The sequence below is a fragment of the Oncorhynchus keta genome, chromosome 23 (genome assembly GCF_023373465.1).
Source record: "Oncorhynchus keta strain PuntledgeMale-10-30-2019 chromosome 23, Oket_V2, whole genome shotgun sequence".
In the NCBI taxonomy this organism is placed as follows: Eukaryota; Metazoa; Chordata; class Actinopteri; order Salmoniformes; family Salmonidae; genus Oncorhynchus; species Oncorhynchus keta.
In genome coordinates, this window is record NC_068443.1 from 41,862,452 (window position 1) to 41,882,138 (window position 19,687).

The window sequence follows — 19,687 nt, forward strand, 5'->3', positions numbered from 1 at the left end:
AGGGAAATAACTGTGTGTGTGTACACACAAATGGGACAACAAAGCCTAATGAAGAGGTAGGCTCTCCTACAAAAGACAATGACTAGAACACTTCAACCCTGAGCATTAAAATTAAACAAGAATACCCTATGTGGTGAAGTAAGAAGACATAGATAAGACTATGAATCACATATGAACATACTGTAGAAAAGAAGATTCAAAAAGTGTATTGGAATGCAGGAAGTAAGTAACCCCGGTTTCCCCTCCAAGGGTGTGTTCATTGGGGTGGCACGCTTGGAAGGTTGCAGATAGATATACACTACATCGAGATAAGGATATAATGCAATGATAAGGAGCATCAGCAGCGGTATTCGTGTTTCTATCTGCAATGCTCAATGTTTCAGCCACCTGGATCGCATTCATTAGGGAACATTGTAGAAAAAAACATTTTGCTATGGAAAATGTCAACTGCCGCTTCTTATTCGAAGGCCCTCCCTGTTTCAGAACGTTTTCTTCCATTTGGTGCCCAATGAATACGACCCCTGGAATAATTCCCAGATTCGTTTTCCTCTGCTCTCCATTACCTCCACTGTTCATAATCCAATCAGAATCAGATAAGGATTGACAAATGTTCTTTGAGACTGATACCATCATGGTTATTGATCGTGGCTTTAGTCAATCCATGGGTTCAAAATGACTGGAATGCCAGTGTCTTTTAACGGACCACAGTCACAGAGTCGAGAGCAGCTGCTGTACTTCGTGTGCAGGGTAACCATGGCGACAGACTTTGAGAGTTGTTCAAAATTATACACCTGGTGCATGGAAGTGGTCCTTGCTCCTTTGGGGGCATTGTCGCAATGGACTCAAACATCTGTTACGGGGAGACGGTTGTAGATATAGACAGTGTGGTGAGCAAAGGTGCTTGAGGGTCAACGTGTCTCCCACTCCATCCACGAAATGGGCCAGTCCAAAAGGAGGAGGGGCCATTGGGTAAGGTATATGTGGTACAGTCTGTCCATGCCATTGGAAAAATCCAGTGGAGGCAAGTGGAGGATGGGCTCATTGTAATGGCTGGAATGACACCAGCCTCCAATGGACAAATCCTTCCTGTCAGGGGAGCAGATAGCGGACGTCAGCGCTATGTCATATCCTCTTCCTCTGAGCAGTAGTCCTGCCCCTGAAAAAGCAAAGCAGAAGATGCAGTTGTCCCCAGACACTGACCCCCAGACACTGACCCCCCCCACACACACACACACGCACGCATGATTTCAGCTCTGCCCCAGATCAGTTTGGCTCTCTTGCCAAACCCTAAGGTCATTGTCATGCTGAAGTTAACAGATCTGGAACTAGGCTCTCTCTCCTCACCTTTTCTATCTTCTCATCCAGCATCCTGAAGAACTCTTGCTGGCTCTCTGAAGAATGGATACTGTGGAGAAAGAAATGAGTCATTCACACTAAAGGGTTATGGTTAGTTGCATTTCAACTCCGTTAGTTCAGGGATGGAAAGGGACAACAAACACTGCATTAATTTGTGTCACGATGACAACAAAAATAGTTCAACTTACTGTGTCTTCCCATTGCCATTTGATCCTGTGTCATCTGTGCGTTGGACCCTAGTGAGCAGGGCAGTTTTCTCCTGAAACACACAGGGGGACATCATACATCACTGGCAGAATCATTTTGTAAGTGTACAGTATGTAGGTGTAGAGGTTTACCTTTGACTAACTTCCCTTACTGACTTTTGAGGGTTCATGAAAAAAAATATACAATTCTGGCAGTTCTCACCGTGCTGTCCTGGTTGCAGGTGTTCAGTCTGTCCTCTTCTCCATTGATATACTTGACCTTTTCCACTCCTTTTTTGTACTCGTCTGTAAAAAAAACAAAACAAAAACAAAACAGTGAGCTATCGGAGGATGTGGCGCTAGTACTACAACTGAACACATCCCTTTCAGTCCAACTCCTGATGCAGAAGCTAAACGCAGTGTAGGTGAGAACGGGTGGGTCTTATTAACGTTGGCAACCAAGTTGCAATAAAGACTTTCTAACTTTTTGACACGCGAGTGCCTTTATATTTCTGTTCTTATGCGATTGTTAACACTACCAGCGACATCCACTTCTTTTTTGCTTGTGACAATACATTTTTACTTGACAGCTCCATGCTTCGGATTAGAGCATGACTGGAATTAGAGCAGCCACTCCTGATATTCCCGATCCATTCAATTTAAATGTTGCCCAGCAACAGCCCCAAAACATCACTGCCTCTAGAGGAGATCTGCATGGAGGAATGGGCCAAAATACCAGCAACAGTGTGTGAAAACCTTGTGAAGATTTACAGAAAACGTTTGACCTCTGTCATTGCCAACAAAGGGTATATAACAAAGTATTGAGATAAACTTTTGTTATTGACCAAATACTTATTTTCCACCATAATTTGCAAATAAATTCATTAAAAATCCTACAATGTGATTTTCTGGATTATTTTTTCCTCATTTTGTCTGTCATAGTTGAAGTGTACCTATGATGACAATTACAGGCCTCTCATCTGTTTAAATGGGAGAACTTGCACATTTGGTGGCTGACTAAATACTTTTTTGCCCCACTGTACATGTTAACGGTCTTGGAACTGTGGATAGCATGCTTGGGACTGAATGGTTTAGATGTATGACTCTCCTCTCGGGCTACTCCCTGAGGTTGCTGCACTATCATTAGCAGCACCACCAGCCACTATTTAAGTAAAGCATGTGGGTAGGTATGCTAGTACTCAGTGTGTTGTAAACTCTGCAAAAAAGAAACATCCTCTCACTGCCAACTGAGTTTATTTTCAGCAAACTTGACATGTAAAAATATTTCTATATGAACATAACAAGATTCAACAACAGACATAAACTGAACAAGTTCCACAGACATGTGACTAATAGAAATTGAATAATGTGTCCCTAAACAAAGGGCAGGGGGTTAGTATCTGGTGTGGCCACCAGCTGCATTAAGTACTGCAGTGCATCTCCTCCTCATGGACTGCACCAGATTTGCCCATTCTTGCTGTGAGATGTTACCCCACTCTTCCACCAAGGCACCTGCAGGTTCCCGGACATTTCTGAGTGGAATGGCCCTAGCCCTCACCCTCCGATCCATCAGGTCCCAGATGTGCACAATAGGATTGAGATCCGGGTTCTTCGCTGGCCATGGCAGAACACTGTCATTCCTGTCTTGCAGGAAATCATGCACAGAACGAGCAGTATGGCTGGTGGCATTGCTGGAGGGTCATGTCAGGATGAGCCTGCAGGAAGGGTACCACATGAGGGAGGAGGATGTCTTCCCTGTAATGCACAGTGTTGAGATTGCCTGCAATGACAACAAGCTCAGTCCCATGATGCCGTGACACACCACCCCAGACCATGATGGACTCTCCACCTCCAAATCGATCTCGCTCCAGAGTACAGGTGTCGGTGTAACGCTCATTCCTTCTAAGAAAAATTGTGCGTTCCTAGTGTAACTCGGGCAGTTGTTGTTGCCATCCTTTACCTGCCATCCTGTAAAAACAAACCGACCAAAACAAAATAGTTTCATAACAACAAGTGTTTTACTGAGTCCTTTTTTACTGCTGTATGCTATGTTGGTCTCAGGTGTGATGTTCGGATGTACCGATCCTGTGCAGGGGTTGTTACACAAGGTCTGCCAGTGCGAGGACGATCAGCTGTTCGCCCTGTCTCCCTGTAGTGCTGTCGAAGGCGTCTCACAGTACTCATATTGCAATTTATTGCCCTGGCCACATCTGCAGTCCTCATGCTTCCTTGCAGCATGCCTAAGGTACTCTGGGAATTTTTATTTTGGTGTTTTTCAGAGTCAGTAGAAAGGCCTCTTTAGTGTCCTAGGTTTTCATAATTGTGACCTTAATTGCCTACCGTCTGTAAGCTGTTAGTGTCTTAACGACCGTTCCACAGGTGCATGTTTATGAATTGTTTATGGTTCATTGAACAAGCATGGGAAACAGTGTTAAAACCCTTTACAATGAAGATCTGTGAAGTTATTTCTATTTTTACGAATGATCTTTCAAAGACAGGTTCCTGAAAAAGGGACATTTTTTTTTTTTTGCTGACTTTGTCAAAACATTGCCAAAATGTGTACGAAATGTAACAAATGAAGCTAACATACCATTCAACATTCTATTTTTCCACACAAGCATATCTGTTTATTCCATTTGGACGACACTTTCATCCAAAGTGACTTACAGTCATCTGCGCATAACCCTACATTTTAAGTACAGGTGGCCCCATCGGGAATTGAACCCACAACCCGTAGCATGGTAAGCGCCATGCTCTAGCGAATGAGCCACACAGTAAAATATTGTCCCATATGAACGTTCTGCAAGTCTGAACATTCAAAACATTCTTTAACCCTCCAGAATAGGCCTGTACAGGTGAATGTGTACTGACCGGAAAGAAGGTCTCCATTGCTGTAGGCTTTACTGCGGCCCTCCTCACCACTTGGCACTGCCGACACCTGCTTGGCCGAGGTGCAGCCCATCTCCTTACCCGCTTTCCTCCTCACCCACGCACACCACAGGCTGACCTAGAGGAAGGAAGGGATGGAGAGAGGTTGGTTTGATAGGGAGAAGGAGATTTGAATGATATTAAGGATGAGGGGAGTATCTGACCTTGTGTCAGTGGCAACATGCCTAGAAGCATTCCACCCGAATGAACAATCCACCATCATTAATCTTTTTTACATTTGTTTTAATCATAAATATCTAAGAATAACGCACTGGCCAAGGCCTTTCACTAAGCCTGCCTAGTTTTGCGATGCGCAGTTGAGAACTACAATCACAACACACGATCGTACCAGCTGCACCTCACACAATAGGCCATTCAAAGGTGCTCGCGATGCCAATGGTGCCAAGGCACCGTATAATCTACTGCGAACCGGTTAGATTGTTGGGCACCAGCGAATGAGCGGGATGTGACAATTAGGACTATGCGTTCGTGACCCAATCAATTTACCGTCCAAGTATTGACATGGTAGACCGAGAGAGTATGCAAATAATAGCTTGCTGTGTGTGCTATTGAGGCATTGTTGTTGTTAGTCAAGAGCAGATACATTTTCATAGCATAAAGCCCTCGAATGGAGACTGGTCTGACGACCTGATTATTATTGGACAGACGGGTCTCTGGTTGAGCGCACTGATCTGATGAGCCGTGTCCAGCTGCGGTGTCAGCTGACCGATTGGACTGTCATCACGTTTCGATATTCTACTGTATTCTACTGATTTAGCGCGATGACATTAGAAAGCTATATGAAAATGTAGGCTGTGTTATCATCATGCTATTTCAGTGCATCGATGATGCTATCAATTGAGCTTTATTTATAGTCAGGCGGCTGGCAGCATCCATTGCTATTTCATTTAATAACAGAAAACTGAAAAAACGGCACCAATATTGACTCGAATATCATCGAAAAACTGAAGGCTGAATGTTTGCTATCGACTATAATAAAAGAAAATGCAATAGAGCACGGTTTCATTGCACAACGATCCAAGCAACATCCACAAACAAACAAAACGACTGGACCAATACAAATATCCAATGTTATTCAAAGTACAAACATTAGCAAATTTACCATTTTTTACAGGATCTGTCCATGGTTCTGCCTGTATTGGTTCTTGGAGTTTCGACAGGCTTCAAACGACAGGCGCCCGCATCGGGGACAGCATCTGCATCTCTCAATACACCGTCAGACATTAGCAATCGAGATGCTATCCGCCTGGCTCACTGTCGGGTCTGGAGAATTAGTGAAACTGATGACACAAATGGTTGTTTCTTGATGATTTTCAGATATTACCCAGAACATTTTTAAAAATGTAATCGAGCCTCATGAGACTTAACTATATTCTAATATTATGGCTGAAAAAACATTCACATAAAACATCTGACTTGTGTTTAGTTTCGGTGGAAAGAGCTGTGTGGGTCAAGAGAGTCCGTTTGAGGTTGCCAGTTTTCGAGCAGTGCAGAAAGTGTTATGCTGAAGCAGTGAGGAAATTAACCATGGTCATTCATTGTACCTCATAAATGGAACGGAAAATCCAGGAAGATTGATGAGGTAATAGCAGCAGCAGAGAAGCTTTCTTTGGGTGTCAGAGATTTTGGTGAAGAAGAACTACAGGAGGTTCTGAGAGGATCTGTTAGGGCCAAAAGAGTGGGAACGGGTGGTGGGTTTGTTGGGGGATAGTGGCGTTCATGTAAAGTTAGATGGTGGGGCCATTTCTTTTTCCCATTGCCCTTTTTTGTGAAATCTAGAGGGTACAATTTTCAACAAATGTGCAATTCACACTCCGACCTGTGACAGGCAGCTGGAAAACCACACTAAGAATAAGAAGAAAGTTTAGAGCATAGAGATAGATAGAGGGCTCGTCTTTGTATCTGTGCCATTATAATTTATGTGAGAGCATGGGCAGCGCCATTGAGGCTATCTCCATTTTAAAGTAGTCAATTTTCTTCTTCTCGATTCGCTGATCCCTTCATGTCCCGGTCGGGCATGACTCCAACAGGGTCACCAGGAGGGCTCAGCTAATGAAGTTGGACGTCTCACCCAGTTGACTACATTACAGTGGTGGAAGCACTCAATGGTCATGCTCATGCTAAAAAAGGACTTTGGCCACTACAGGCCTCTCTATCAGAGTTGCCGTCGGACCCAATTCCAGGGCGCAACAACAAGATCTTCCACTAGTTACCACAGCCACAAAGTAAAATGGGCCTACATATTAAAAATGTATGAAACCTAATATTATATTTTTGGTCTTAATTGAAGGTTAGGGCGAGGCATACGGTTAGCAGTGTGGTTAAGGTTAGGGTATGCTTCAAAATCACATTTTAAAAAGATAAATTGTAGAAATGGGCGGGGTTTATTTGTGGCTATGATAACTAGTGACGACCCCTCGCGCATTGAGGGGTTGTGTGTCTTGAGGGAAGGACACAGAGATATTGGAGAAATGTGAAAATACGAATCCAATTGCGCCATAAATTGAAAAACGTAACGCCTTAGCCAGAAGACGGTCGACCAATCGTGTCCAAGTTGTCATGCTGCGTCACCCAGTTGATAAACTAATCTTATCGCAATCACTTCTTGACGTCAGTGTATGAGTCGAGAAACCTGCATATTTTCCTAAAAGTACGTCATATCACGATTCCAAAGCTATACGATATTATATAGGACAATTTAATTATCTCACATCTCGGAAAAGATTTGTAATGTTGTAATTATTGTTGACGAAATGCATGCTTATGTTGGGTTTTTGAGTATGCGCCCAATTGACTCCCATTCACTCCCTGAAGGAGAGCTCTCCTCGTTCCAGAATGCACCGCGCGGGCAACGTACAGAAAAGAGTTATTAATACGATTCCAATCTCCCCAAAAGTATCTCTGGAGTACAGCTACGACCAGAAGTGACTTTTCGTAGCAGGTTAGGAGAGCATTTTAGCTAACCCTAACCTAAGTCTCCTAACCTGCTACGAAAAAGTAAATTCCGAAAAGTCTAAAATGTTCGACCTGCTAACTGGTTGTAGTTACACACGTGCCGCGTTCCAACGAATCAGCGAGTCGGAAATGGTGAACGCGGTGTCAGCACCCGCATCGAGCTACTCGGGCGTCAGATTTGACAGCAGAAGCCACGCAGCCAAGTTTATTTGAAGTGTTTACACAGCCAGCAAAAACCTACGACTCAAGTCTGTAGTGTGGATTGTAGAGGTTTCAATCAATATGGTTTTACTGACAATGATCGCTCGAGTAGCAGATGGTCTGCCGCTTGCTGCATCGATGCAAGAAGACGAGCAGGTTTGAATGAACCACATTCTCCTCCTAGCTAGCCTTGCTAACTTAACGGTTTACAAACTATTTAGCTAGCTAAATGACATAATATTCTGATGAATACTACTAACACTTATATTGCCTTGTTTTAGAGGCACTTCTATCATACATAGTGTAGGTGTTTTGTTTTAAAACTGAAAGAATGATTTCATAACCCTTTAGCTCTCCCTGTTTAGTCAGGAAGAGACTTGCAACATTACCAGAGCCAGGCTAAGCAGCTGTGCCGCAAACTAAATGCCCAGAGTCCCAATAGATGTACTCTGGAGGCTGGGGCCATGTCCTTCCAGTAAGTATGAGCTCTATGGAGTCTGTGTCATTGGTGCCGAGTTTCCATTCCTAACAAGGCAAAACTCGGGTTTAATACCACTTTAATAATGTTTACATATCCTACACTACTTATCTCATATGTGCATATACTGTATTTTAAACTATTGCATCTTGCCTATGCTGCATGGCAATTGCGCATCCATATTTATGTACCAATTATTTTTCAATCCCTTTACAGTATGTGTATAAGGTAGTCATTGTGAATTTGTTAGATTACTTGTTGGTTGTTACTGCACTGTCAGAACTAGAAGCACAAGCATTTGGCTACATTCACATTAACATCTGCTAACCATGTGTATGTGACCAGTAACATTTGATTTGGTTACGTGTTCAGGAAAAACTGTCTCAATAATGTGACTGTGACTAGTCTAGTCTGTGACTGGTCGGCCGCTGTGCTGTATGTAGAAATCTTAATCGGCCTATTTGAGAAACTAATGTATTAAGTGTTTCTCCCACTAATGGTTCACACCTGTGTTCGTCTCACCAGCTATGTAATAGAACATGGCGTGTGCTACTTGGCCTTGTGTGAAGCTGTGTTTCCCAGGAAACTGGTATTTGGGTACCTGGAAGACCTCCAAACACAATTCAATGAACAGCATGGAAAGAAAGTCCCCACAGTCTCCAGGCCGTACTCTTTCATTGAGTTTGGTGAGAACTTCTCTTTTCAATCATTAACATCCAATTCAAGACACCCTAGGCAAGCAAAACATATTTGAAGTAAGGGTGCATCATAGCTGATGTAAAAAAGACAACTAGAAAAGACTGGCAAAAGAAAATCCCAGTAGACATCCACCATATTGCATTTCCCCATCCCTTGTTTTTCAATTCGGCGCAAATGTGAGTAATGACGAGCGGATGCCACATTAGACTTGAGATGCACCCTAAACCAACACGTAGTCTTATTTGTCTATATTCCTTCCTCAGACGTGTACATCCAGAAGACAAAGAAGAACTACATTGACAGCAGGGCACGGAGGAACCTGGGCAGCATCAACACAGAACTGCAGGACGTCCAGCGTATCATGGTGGCAAACATTGAAGAGGTCCTGCGACGAGGAGAGGCCTTATCTGGTAATCATCATGCCCTGGCATCAAACCCGCCATAGACATAAAATACACCTAATTCATTTAAAGGGATGGTTCAGTCCAAAATCTACAGTACAGGTCAAAAGTTTGGACACCTACTCATTCAATGGATTTTCTTTATTTTTTTACTATGTTCTACATTGTAGAATAGTAAACTATGAAATGACGCATATACAACGTAGAAAATAGTAAAAATAAAGGAAAACCCCTTGAATGAGTAGGTGTCCAAACTTTTGACTGGGACTGTAAGTTTGTCAGATGTTGAACATTGAGCTGAGTCCATATTCAATGCTATCAGTTGTTGAACCACAATATCAATTAAGGTAAAACTGCAGGCCTCAATCCCAAATGAATGGACAAGATGGGCAAACATCTATTTCCATATTTTTAAGTGGTGCCTATCTTTCCCATTTAAGATCGAAGCTTGCATACAGTGCACTCAAAAAGTATTCAGACCCCTTCCCCTTTTCCACATTTTGTTAAGTTAGAACCTTATTCTAAAATGGATTAAATTAATAAAAATCTTAAATCTACACACAATACACCATAATGACAAAGCGAAAACAGGTTTAGAAGTAACTTATTTGTATAAGTATTCAGACCCTTTGCTATGATACTTGAAATTGAGCTAAGGTGCATCCTGTTTCAATTACTCATCCTTGAGATTTTTCTACAACTTGGGAGGCCACCTGTGGTAAATGTAATTGATTAGACATGATTTAGAAAGACACACCTGTCTATATAAAAGGTCCTACAGTTGACAATACATCAGAGCAAAAACCAAGCCGTGAGGTCTGTGTCAGGATTGTGTCGAGGCACAGATCTGGGAAGGGTACCAAAAAATGTATACAACATTGAAGGTCCCCTAGAACACAGTGGCCTCTATCATCCTTAAATGGAATAAGTTCGGAACCACGAATACTTGCTAGAGCAGGCCACCTGGCCAAACTGAGCATCGGGGGGAGAAGGGCCTTGGTCAGGGAAGTGATCAAGAACACGATGGTCACTGACAGAGCTCCGGAGTTCCTCTGTGGAGATGGGAGAACCTTCCAGAAGGACAACCATCTCTGCAGCACTCCACCAATCATACCTTTATGGTAGAGTGGCCAGACGGAAGCCACTCTTCAGTAAAAGGCACCCGAGAGCTTGCTTGGAGTTTGCCAAAATGTACCTAAAGGACTCTCAGACCATGAGAAATAAGATTCAGACCATGAGAAATAAGATTCTGGTCTGATGAAACCACAATGGAACTCTTGCACCTGAATGCCAAGTGTCACGTCTAGAGGAAACCTGGCACCATCCCTACGGTGAATCGTGGTGGTGGCAGCATCATCATGCTGTGGGGATGTTTTTCAGTGGCAGGGAAGATGAATGGCGCAAAGTATAGAGAGATCCTTGATGAAAACCTGCTCTAGAGCACTCAGGACCTCAGACTGGAGCAAAGCTTAACCTTCCAACAGGACAACAACCCTAAGCACACAGCCAAGACAACGCAGGAGTGGCTTTGGGAGTCTCAATGTCCTTGAGTGGCACAGCCAGAGCCTGGACTTGAACACGATCAAACATCTCTGGAGAGACCTGAAAATAGCTGTGCAGCAACACTCCCCATCCAACCTGACAAGAGCTTGAGGATCTGCAGAGGAGAATGGGAGAAACTCCCCAAATACAGGCGTACCAAGCTTGTAGCTTGATACCCAAAAAGACTTGAGGCTGTAAACGCTGTCAAAGGTTTTTCAACAAAAGTACAGAGTAAAGGGTCTGAACTTATCTAAATATGATACTTACATTTTTTTTTTTTGCATAAGTCTTAACCTGCTTTAGCTTTGACATTGTGGTATTGTGTGTAGATTGACAGGGGAATTTAAAAAAATCCATTTTCGAATAAGGCAGTAACGTAACAATGTGGGAAAAAGTCAAGGGGTCTGAATACACTCTAATACAGCTATTATTGGTCACACTAGTACTCAAATTTGATTAATATTTTTCCCTCCAGCTCTCGACACCAAAGCCAGCGATCTGTCCAGCCTTTCAAAGAAGTACCGCAGCGACGCCAAGTACCTCAACACCCGATCCATCTATGCCAAGATAGCAGCAGGGGCAGTCTTCTTCATTACGCTCATCGTCTATATGCGTTTCTGGTGGATCTAATTGGCATAAGGACTTTGAAGTTGGTGACAGTCTGAATTCCCATTTAAACTCGCTGGTACCTGTTAATTATAGGATGCCATATTGGTGGTTTCTGTTAACAGAAAAGCTTAAGTTCCCACATCGATGCCTTAGGGAGAGACCTTGTAAGTAGTGGATGGAACTGTGCCTTCTTCAGCTTTGTCATGTCTTGTACCTAGGGCACTGTTTGGTTAATAATGTCAAATGACCTGGATTTTAATTTGAAGCCTTTTCCAGAAAACAAAGCAATTGTCTGAGGATGGTGCTGGACCATCTGACAAAAATAAGGGGACAGATTGATGGAAAATGCTTTAAATCCAGATGACATGATTAACCAAACACAATTCTTCAACACCTGTATAAAGATACTGCCCTGTGGTTTGTAATGTGAGCAAAGTAGAGCTTTCTGAATTCGCAGTAGAGGTATAATCCCATTAGTTGGAATATAAAAGGGATTGAAAACTCAATAGTTTACATTATTCCGTTTAATTAGTTTTTTTTACAATGTCACTGAAGGACAATTCTATCTATATGCAAATGGTCTTAAGTGTGAAACAACCCTTTACCATGGCAAAAAAGTTGTATATTGTTTTCAAAGGTTACATAACTGTAAAAAAGGATTTGTTGAAATGTATATTTATCTTAATGTTTATAAAAAGTTGAACACTACATGTTGAAATAACACTCCTTCCCTCTTCAAAAAATAGTCCCATACACACTCAGTCAAACACACACCATGTTCAAACATGGGCTCACCCATACAAATGCTCATACTTCTTATGCACACACATGCAAGCCTCTGCACATTCCTCTTGTCCTTCCCATGGGCGATGAATACTGTAGGTCTATACCACAAGATCAAAGTCATCCCTCTGGAAAACAAAGGGCACCAATGAGACAGTCAGAATCCCCATTTGTACAACATGATTTACCATCTTATATCCAAACAAATATGCCTGGGACCTTTGAGCTATTCAAACAAACTGAACTTTGTCAGACTTCTTATCTTAGACCGTGGTCTCTCACCTCATCATTGTAGGTCATGACGTGCTGTTTGATCTTTGAAGAGTCAACCCATGTTACAAAGTCTTCCATATTTCTGATGAAATAAAACATTTAGGATTTGGGGGGGGCTGACAAGATGTCAGAAAGGAAGAAAAGTACCAAAAGTAGTCAGACAAAACCCTACACTTACCTAGTGACAAGGAAAGCTGCATCTGTGACAATCTCTGGTCCCACACGCACATCTAAGGTACAGTCAAGGCCACTAAGCACTACATAGATAATCCAACACAGAATAAAAATCTAATTGACATTTCAGTCTATGATCCCTACAAGAGGGTAAAAAAAAAACACCATTGCCACAGCATGCGCACAGGTGCTACATCACTAGTACTGTTACCATGTGAAGGATACGTCCCTGTTCGATGAAGGTGATGGCTGTCTTCAGGTTCTGAGCCATTCGTAAGCTTACCATTATGGTGGGTAGCCGCCTCCTGGAAATCAGAGAGATGGAGAATTGAGCCAGAGGTATTGCAAGCGATGGATAGAATGCAACATCTACTTTTACTGTTGTTATTGGGAGATGGAATGGGTTTGTTTATTCACCTGCAGAATGAAGAGGCGGTGACTTTCTCTGTAAGGGCCAGGTTCTGTTTGGTGGGGATCAGCCCAGTACCGTACCTTTAAGAGATGCAAAATGCTCGATACCATCATCACTCTGTAGTACGTGTGTGTTACCCACATTACTTTTAGAGGACAGACAGTTTCCTATGGGCGCAGGGGCCCGGGTTCGAATTCAGTTCCACTGATACTCACAGTTTCTCAAGTAGTTGACCTGTGCTGTGGGCTCTGAAGCCATCCTTCTCGTCCAGATCACGTATCTTCTGAGCAAGCTCTCTGATGTTACGGCTCAACTTATTGTACCTATGGATATAACGTCAGCAGATTGTGGCTAATCAAAACACACGGAGGCTGCTGAGTAGGGACAGTCTTCTAGGGGTTGTCAATGTGCTAAAAATGCCTCCACATAGAACAAATTTGAATACAATAGATGGAATAATATGGTTGGTTGTTTGCCCATATCGAAGCCATCATAATTAAACTAGAATGCTTTCTGTAGGTAGGCCATTTTAGAATTAGGAATAGTCACCCTTATTATACTATATACCAAATTAACAATAACGTCCGCATCAAAACCTAAACTGATTAACTTCAAACACATTTTACATATAGCTGGAGACAAAATAAAGGCCATAAAACTGCATACTCACTTGGTGTAGTCTTCTCTCTTCTCGATGTGATACCTCCGCAATACTTTCACCTCGTGCAGGTTGTTGTCTACCTCCCAGTTGATAAAGTCAACCTTCTTCAAAAGCTTCTGCTCATGAAATTTCAATTTTCGAACCATTTTGCCGTAATAATTTTGTGACTAGAAAACTAACATGTATTTACCAAGATACATTTACTTCCACGCTTTCCGGACCAAAAGGAAGCGCATGTTTTTCTTCTTCGGCGACCTGGTGCTGATTCGCAAACAAAGAGAATCATACCTCCAAAAATAAATTAATAAATTGTGTGATACCGCCATCTACTGCGCAGGAGTATGTACTTGTAACTGCACGTACATGTCGAACGCCGAACTCTTTATTAAGACAATGCAGAAACCCCAATCCGTGGACGAGTGAGTGCCCCATTTTCATTTGTGCCTAAATTTAAATAAAATAAAAGTTATCTGGCTAATTCAGCAGGCTGTGGTGTGATGTGAAATCGCTTGTTGAAATGCTGTCTTCTTTTTATTATTACTTAACATTAATAACGTGTTTGAGGTCCTTTGGTGTGCTTATCAATGCACAAGTACTCTTTTGCCCCACTCCTATCATTATAATAATTTTATTAATTCCAATGGTGTAAAGTGCTTAAGTAAAAATACTTTAATTAAGGTACTACTTATGTATTATTTTTGACTACGTGTACTTTTACTTCACTATATTCCTTAAGAAAATATTGTACTTTTTACTCCATACATTTTCCTTGACATCCAAAAGTACTAGTAAAAAAAATGGTCAAATTCACGCACTTATCAACAGAACATCCCTGGTCATCCCTACTGCCTCTGATCTGGCGGACTCACTAAACACACATGCTTCATTTGTAAAGGATGTCTAAATGTTGGACTGTGCCCCTGGCTATCCGTAAATAAAATGTAAAAAATACAAGAAATGGAGTTAGCCTGCCCGGGAGCAGATTATTTCTGAAGGATTTTTTATCATAGAAATGTACCTGGCTAAAAGTTGAGCCACTGTCTTGGTACCGGTTATCCCAATTTGAACTCAGAGTTGACCAAAGTTACCTCACAAACTCCTCAAACCACATATGTAGTACAGGGCTCTGGGAATAGACTTCAAGACAATGTAATATGTGAGAGACTCAACTACACTGCAGACCAGAAGAGGCTGGTGGGAGGATCTTTAGGAAGACGGGCGAATCGTAATGGCAGGAACGGAATACATGGTTTCCATATGTTTGATTTGTTTGTTACTGTTCCATTTACTCCATTCCAATCTTTACAATCATCCCTTCCTCCTATAGCTCCTCCCACAGTCTCCTCTGCTGCAGACAGACAGTTCATGTTATAGGGCCACTCCAGAGTGGCATACTATGAAGCAAGCTAGGTCTACTCAGTCTTTTATAAAGATAATCAGCTTCAGTTAGCTTCACATTCCAGATCAGGCTTCATCTGTACTATGACGGTGGATATTGCCACTAACTCTAGCAGGCTTGTAACTGCGCGTGCATGTCGCACATGGCTTGTTGAACGCCTAATACCCCGACTACACCGTCGCGAGCGTTGCAAAAATAAATGTAGGAATCTATGTTATTCAATTATTGCACCCACACTGCTCGCGCATCTGCTTTGCCAATGGTTAAAATAAAAGTCATTCCTATTTCTGATGCAGATCGCGCTGCAAGTCCTGCCTCTCCCATCTCCCCATTGGTTTATAGAAGCAGGTACCCACGTTCCATCTCCTCATTGGTTATACCCACGTGGGTGATTGAAATATGAACTTAGTTGCCGGTCGTCGTGGTAATACTATGAAAGTTTAGATGCCAATCACCATATAAGTTCAAAGATGAAAAAGCCTGGAAGGTGGAGAGATGAATAGAAACGATTCGGTTGACCGTTTTATTAATTGTCGGAGTAGAGGACCTTGTGCACTTCAGGTAAAATTACAACTCAATGTTTATATCCCAGGACAAATCAGCTAGCAACAGTAAGCAAGATAAATAGGACACAATAGCATGCAAGTACAAGCTAGTTAGCTAAATTGCCATAAATGTTTAATGCTTTTCGACCTGTCCCTAATTGAATATAATTGGTTCAGAGTTTGTTTTGATATTTTAACCTGCGTGTCGTGATCGCGTTTGGTGTGGGGGGACAAAATACATTTATGCACGATGGCGCACGAGCATTGCAAGTTTGGGTTATGTGTAAGTGGACTGTGCCTTTAAACAGCTTGGAAATGGCTTTAGAAGAAATGTCATGGCATTAGAAGCTTCTGATAGGCTAATTGACATAATTTGAGTCAATTGGAGGTGTACCTGTGGATGTATTTCAAGGCCTACCTTCACGTTCATCTGTACAAACAACAGTACGCAAGTATAAACAGCATGGGACCACGCATCCGTCATACCGCTCGGGAAGGAGACGCATTCTGTCTCCTAGAGATGAAAGTACTTTGGTGCGAACAGTGCAAATCAATCCCAGAACAACAGCAAAGGACCTTGCAAAGATGCTGGAGGAAATGGGTACAAAGTATCTATATCCACAGTAAAACGAGTCCTACATCAACATAACCTGAAAGGCCGCTCAGCAAGGAAGAAGCCACTGCTCCACAACCGCCATAAAAAAGCCAGACAACGGTTTGCAACTGCACATGGGGACTAAGATCATACTTTTTGGAGAAATGTCCTCTGGTCTGATGAAACAAAAATAGAACTGTTCGGCCATAATGACCATTGTTATATTTTGAGGAAAAAGGGGGAGGCTTGCAAGCCGAAGAACACCATCGCAACCGTGAAGCACGGGGGTGGCAGCATCATGTTGTGGGTGTGCTTTGCTGCAGGAGGGACTGGTGCACTTCACAAAATAGATGGCATCAACAAGCATTTCGCTACACTCGCATTAACATCTGCTAACCATGTGTATGTGACAAATACCATTTGATTTGATTTGAGGAAGAAAAATTATATGGATATATTGAAGCAACATCTCAAGACATCAGTTAAAGCTTGGTCGCAAATGGGTCTTCCAAATGGCCATTGACCCCAAGCATACTTCCAATGTTGTGACAAAATGGCTTAAGGCCAATCGAGTCAAGATTTTGGATTGGCAATCACAAAGACCTGACTTCAATCCTATAGAAGATTTGTGGGCAGAACTGAAAAAGCGTGTGTGAGCAAGGAGACCTATAAACCTGACTCAGTTACATCAGCTCTGTCAGGACGAATGAACCAAAATTCACCCAACTTATTGTGGGAAGCTTGCGGAAGGCTACCCAAAAAACGTTTGACCCAGGTTAAACAATTTAAAGGCAATGCTACTAAATGCTAATTGAGTGTATGTAAACTTCTGACCCACTGGGAATGTGATGAAAGAAATAAAAGCTGAAATAAATAATTCTCTACTATTATTCTGACATTTCATATTCTTAAAATAAAATGGTGATCCTAACTGACCTAAGACAGGACATTTTTAACACATTGCTGTTTAGGATTTTGATTGACAGGAGGATGAAGGAGTGCTTATATCTGTTCAGCTTACACAGAGGGACCCATGTTGCGTCTGCCTGAAGGGAAAAGCTGAAACTCTGGGTGGAGTACATGGGAGAGCTCTGATATTATTTTCTTAGCCTGTCTCCGATTGTTTGATCAAAGACAGTCTGCAGTGACTGGTGCTACCACACACCTTTCACCTTCATGGCTGTCAGGACCAAGGCCATTGATTTGTGATTTTAAGGTAACTGACAAGAACAGGAGCATGACCTTCTGTTTGACTCCAAAAGTCCTGAACCTATGTAGAAAATAACAGCGTTGATGGACCCTGGAGCATTTGTAAGACTGGACCTGAGTAATGTCCACATTATAGACCACCACAGGTCACCAACAGATATGGGGTCAAAAACCGTTTCCTCAGTTTGTTTGACCACTACACAAACCTCTGTATCTCTGACCTATACACAGTAGTGTCAGTCAGTGTCTATACATTAGACCAAGAATGGAAGTATCATCAGAAAACTGGACAATATAGTTGTCAGAGTGTCTACTTGTACATTAATTTGTATACAGTGTGAATAGGATGGGTGAACTCTCAGCCTTGCGGGGCACCCTAATGACCTTGGGGCTCAGACAGGGTCCTGTTGTTCAGAAATGAGTGATACCACCTGATGGTGTAGGGTTTGACTGACATCTGTCTGAGCTTACTGAGGAGGATGTGTGTGGCTGCAAGATCTTAGACGCCGAACTAAAATACACACATCGCAGTCGAGCAATAGGCCTCTCCAGATGTTGCATTTCAAAATGCACTACGCTGAGGATTGCTTCATCAGTGCCACGTTTTGTATTTGGACGCAAACGGATACAGGTCCAACTGTGTGTTTGGTCTGACTGAAGCTTGCTCACTGTGACCTTTTCAAGACACTTCATTACAATAGAGGTCAGAGCAACAGGTCTACGGTCTTCTTTGGGAGATCAAAGGCTTTTTGGGAAAGATGGGTGATGATTGGGAATGTACAGACCTCTGAAAGACAGGGACCCAGGCTAGTGTAAGTTCCTCAGCATAAAGCAGAGATGCAATTGGGTCCTGTTGCCAGTTTGCCTAAAGACTCTTGTGGTATCTATATGGGTTAAATTCTAACTTAGGGTCACAGCCATCAATAACAATGGTGTTGAGCATGTAAACACACTTGGCAGAGAAGTAAATATCAGTCAAACGTTATGTAGAAGTCATTACGTTAACTTGCCATTGTCTTTTCATCTGTTGTGTACAGTAGTTTTCTGGTGGGAGTCATATTAGTGATGGCTTTTATTGTTGACCCTTGTCCTTGAATACTCTTATTCTAAGCTGGGTTGCTGGCCAATTCCACAAGAGTAATAATACTGAGCCAAACACAATTTTATTGTCATCATCTGATTATAGTCAAATAAATGCCATGAGTTATAATAATTGGTAACACTTCCTTTTAAGCAGTCCTTATTACAGTGCAATTACATGTGTAATTACACTGTAACAAGTATTGTAGTTGACTGTAATGACTCATAGTTACAATGTAATAACATGTACCTGGTATTAGTTGCAGTCTGTAATTACAGAAATTACAGAAGGATCTTGCTAGCTCATGCGTTGATTTTATACGAGTCACCCCAGATGAGGATTAAGATACTATTGCCTAAGTACAATGTAATCACTAGTTGTAATTACTCATTAAAATGAAGTGTATCTTGCGGGGTACTTACTTGTAACTAAAAGGGATCTTATACCCATCCAGACATCCTGGCCCTCATTTTTTACATTTCTGGAAGCACCATCCAACTGTGAGAATAAACACACTAGTACACCATTGAGTACATGCAATATTCACATAAGTACAATGTAATTACTAGTTGTTACACAGGATTTAGCTAGTTCAAATGAAGTATATCTTGAGGGTACTTACTAGTAATTATAGTGTACCTGCAAAGTACGTTCTGAAAGCGCCATTCCAAGTGAAAAATAAAGACACTAGTACACCAGAGTACATTACATATCTACATAAGTACAATGTAGTTACTAGGTGTTACACTTCATTTTAACTAGCTAAATCCTGTGTATCTTGAGGAGTACTTACTTGTAATTAATGTGTACTTTACAGTACATTACCCATCCTCACAACCTGGCCCTCAATTTAAAGCTTATGGACGTGCCATCCAAGTGGGAGAATAAACACACTAGTACATCACAGAGCACATGTTATATCTGTATAAATACAATGTAGTTACTAGGTGTTACACAGGATTTAGCCATTTCAAAAGTATTCAGACCCCCTTGATTTTCCCCACATTTTCTTACATTACAGCCGTATTCTAAAATTGATGAAATAAAAACATGTCTCATCAATCTACACAAAAAATGTATCACAAATAAAAAAACAAAAATACCTTGTTTACACAAGTATTCAGACGCTTTACTATGAGACTCGAATTTGAGCTCAGGTGCAGGTGTCTGCAGCATTGAA

At 41.9% G+C, this 19,687-nt stretch overlaps 3 protein-coding genes across 5 annotated transcripts; 1 reads left to right on the top strand and 2 right to left on the bottom strand.

The window, feature by feature from the left end:
* Positions 1 to 826: 826 nt before the first annotated feature.
* On the bottom strand, positions 827 to 6,233 carry LOC118402352 (uncharacterized protein C1orf21 homolog). 3 transcript variants are annotated; one of them, XM_052477237.1, is made up of 7 exons: positions 6,035 to 6,233; positions 5,593 to 5,753; positions 4,413 to 4,548; positions 1,765 to 1,847; positions 1,545 to 1,615; positions 1,345 to 1,405; positions 827 to 1,156 (listed from the first exon to the last, which is right to left on the bottom strand). In XM_052477237.1, exons 2-7 carry the CDS (start codon positions 5,593 to 5,595, stop codon positions 1,118 to 1,120), a joined length of 393 nt encoding a protein of 130 aa, XP_052333197.1. In that variant the 5' UTR covers positions 5,596 to 5,753; positions 6,035 to 6,233; the 3' UTR covers positions 827 to 1,117. The 3 variants fall into 3 exon arrangements, with proteins under 3 accessions (XP_052333197.1, XP_035656394.1, XP_052333198.1); XM_035800501.2 differs by lacking the exon at positions 6,035 to 6,233 and having other exon boundaries at positions 5,593 to 5,972; XM_052477238.1 differs by lacking the exons at positions 5,593 to 5,753; positions 6,035 to 6,233 and adding an exon at positions 4,634 to 5,194.
* A 736-nt stretch (positions 6,234 to 6,969) lies between these two features.
* LOC118402354 (vesicle-trafficking protein SEC22b-B-like) lies at positions 6,970 to 12,083 on the top strand. The gene is made up of 5 exons (XM_035800504.2): positions 6,970 to 7,802; positions 8,012 to 8,121; positions 8,650 to 8,810; positions 9,087 to 9,233; positions 11,242 to 12,083. Exons 1-5 carry the CDS (start codon positions 7,728 to 7,730, stop codon positions 11,394 to 11,396), a joined length of 648 nt encoding a protein of 215 aa, XP_035656397.1. The 5' UTR covers positions 6,970 to 7,727; the 3' UTR covers positions 11,397 to 12,083.
* imp3 (IMP U3 small nucleolar ribonucleoprotein 3) lies at positions 12,047 to 13,932 on the bottom strand. Its single transcript, XM_035800505.2, has 7 exons — positions 13,688 to 13,932; positions 13,233 to 13,340; positions 13,023 to 13,097; positions 12,831 to 12,910; positions 12,610 to 12,661; positions 12,441 to 12,513; positions 12,047 to 12,286 (listed from the first exon to the last, which is right to left on the bottom strand). Exons 1-7 carry the CDS (start codon positions 13,822 to 13,824, stop codon positions 12,260 to 12,262), a joined length of 552 nt encoding a protein of 183 aa, XP_035656398.1. The 5' UTR covers positions 13,825 to 13,932; the 3' UTR covers positions 12,047 to 12,259.
* Positions 13,933 to 19,687: the final 5,755 nt, after the last annotated feature.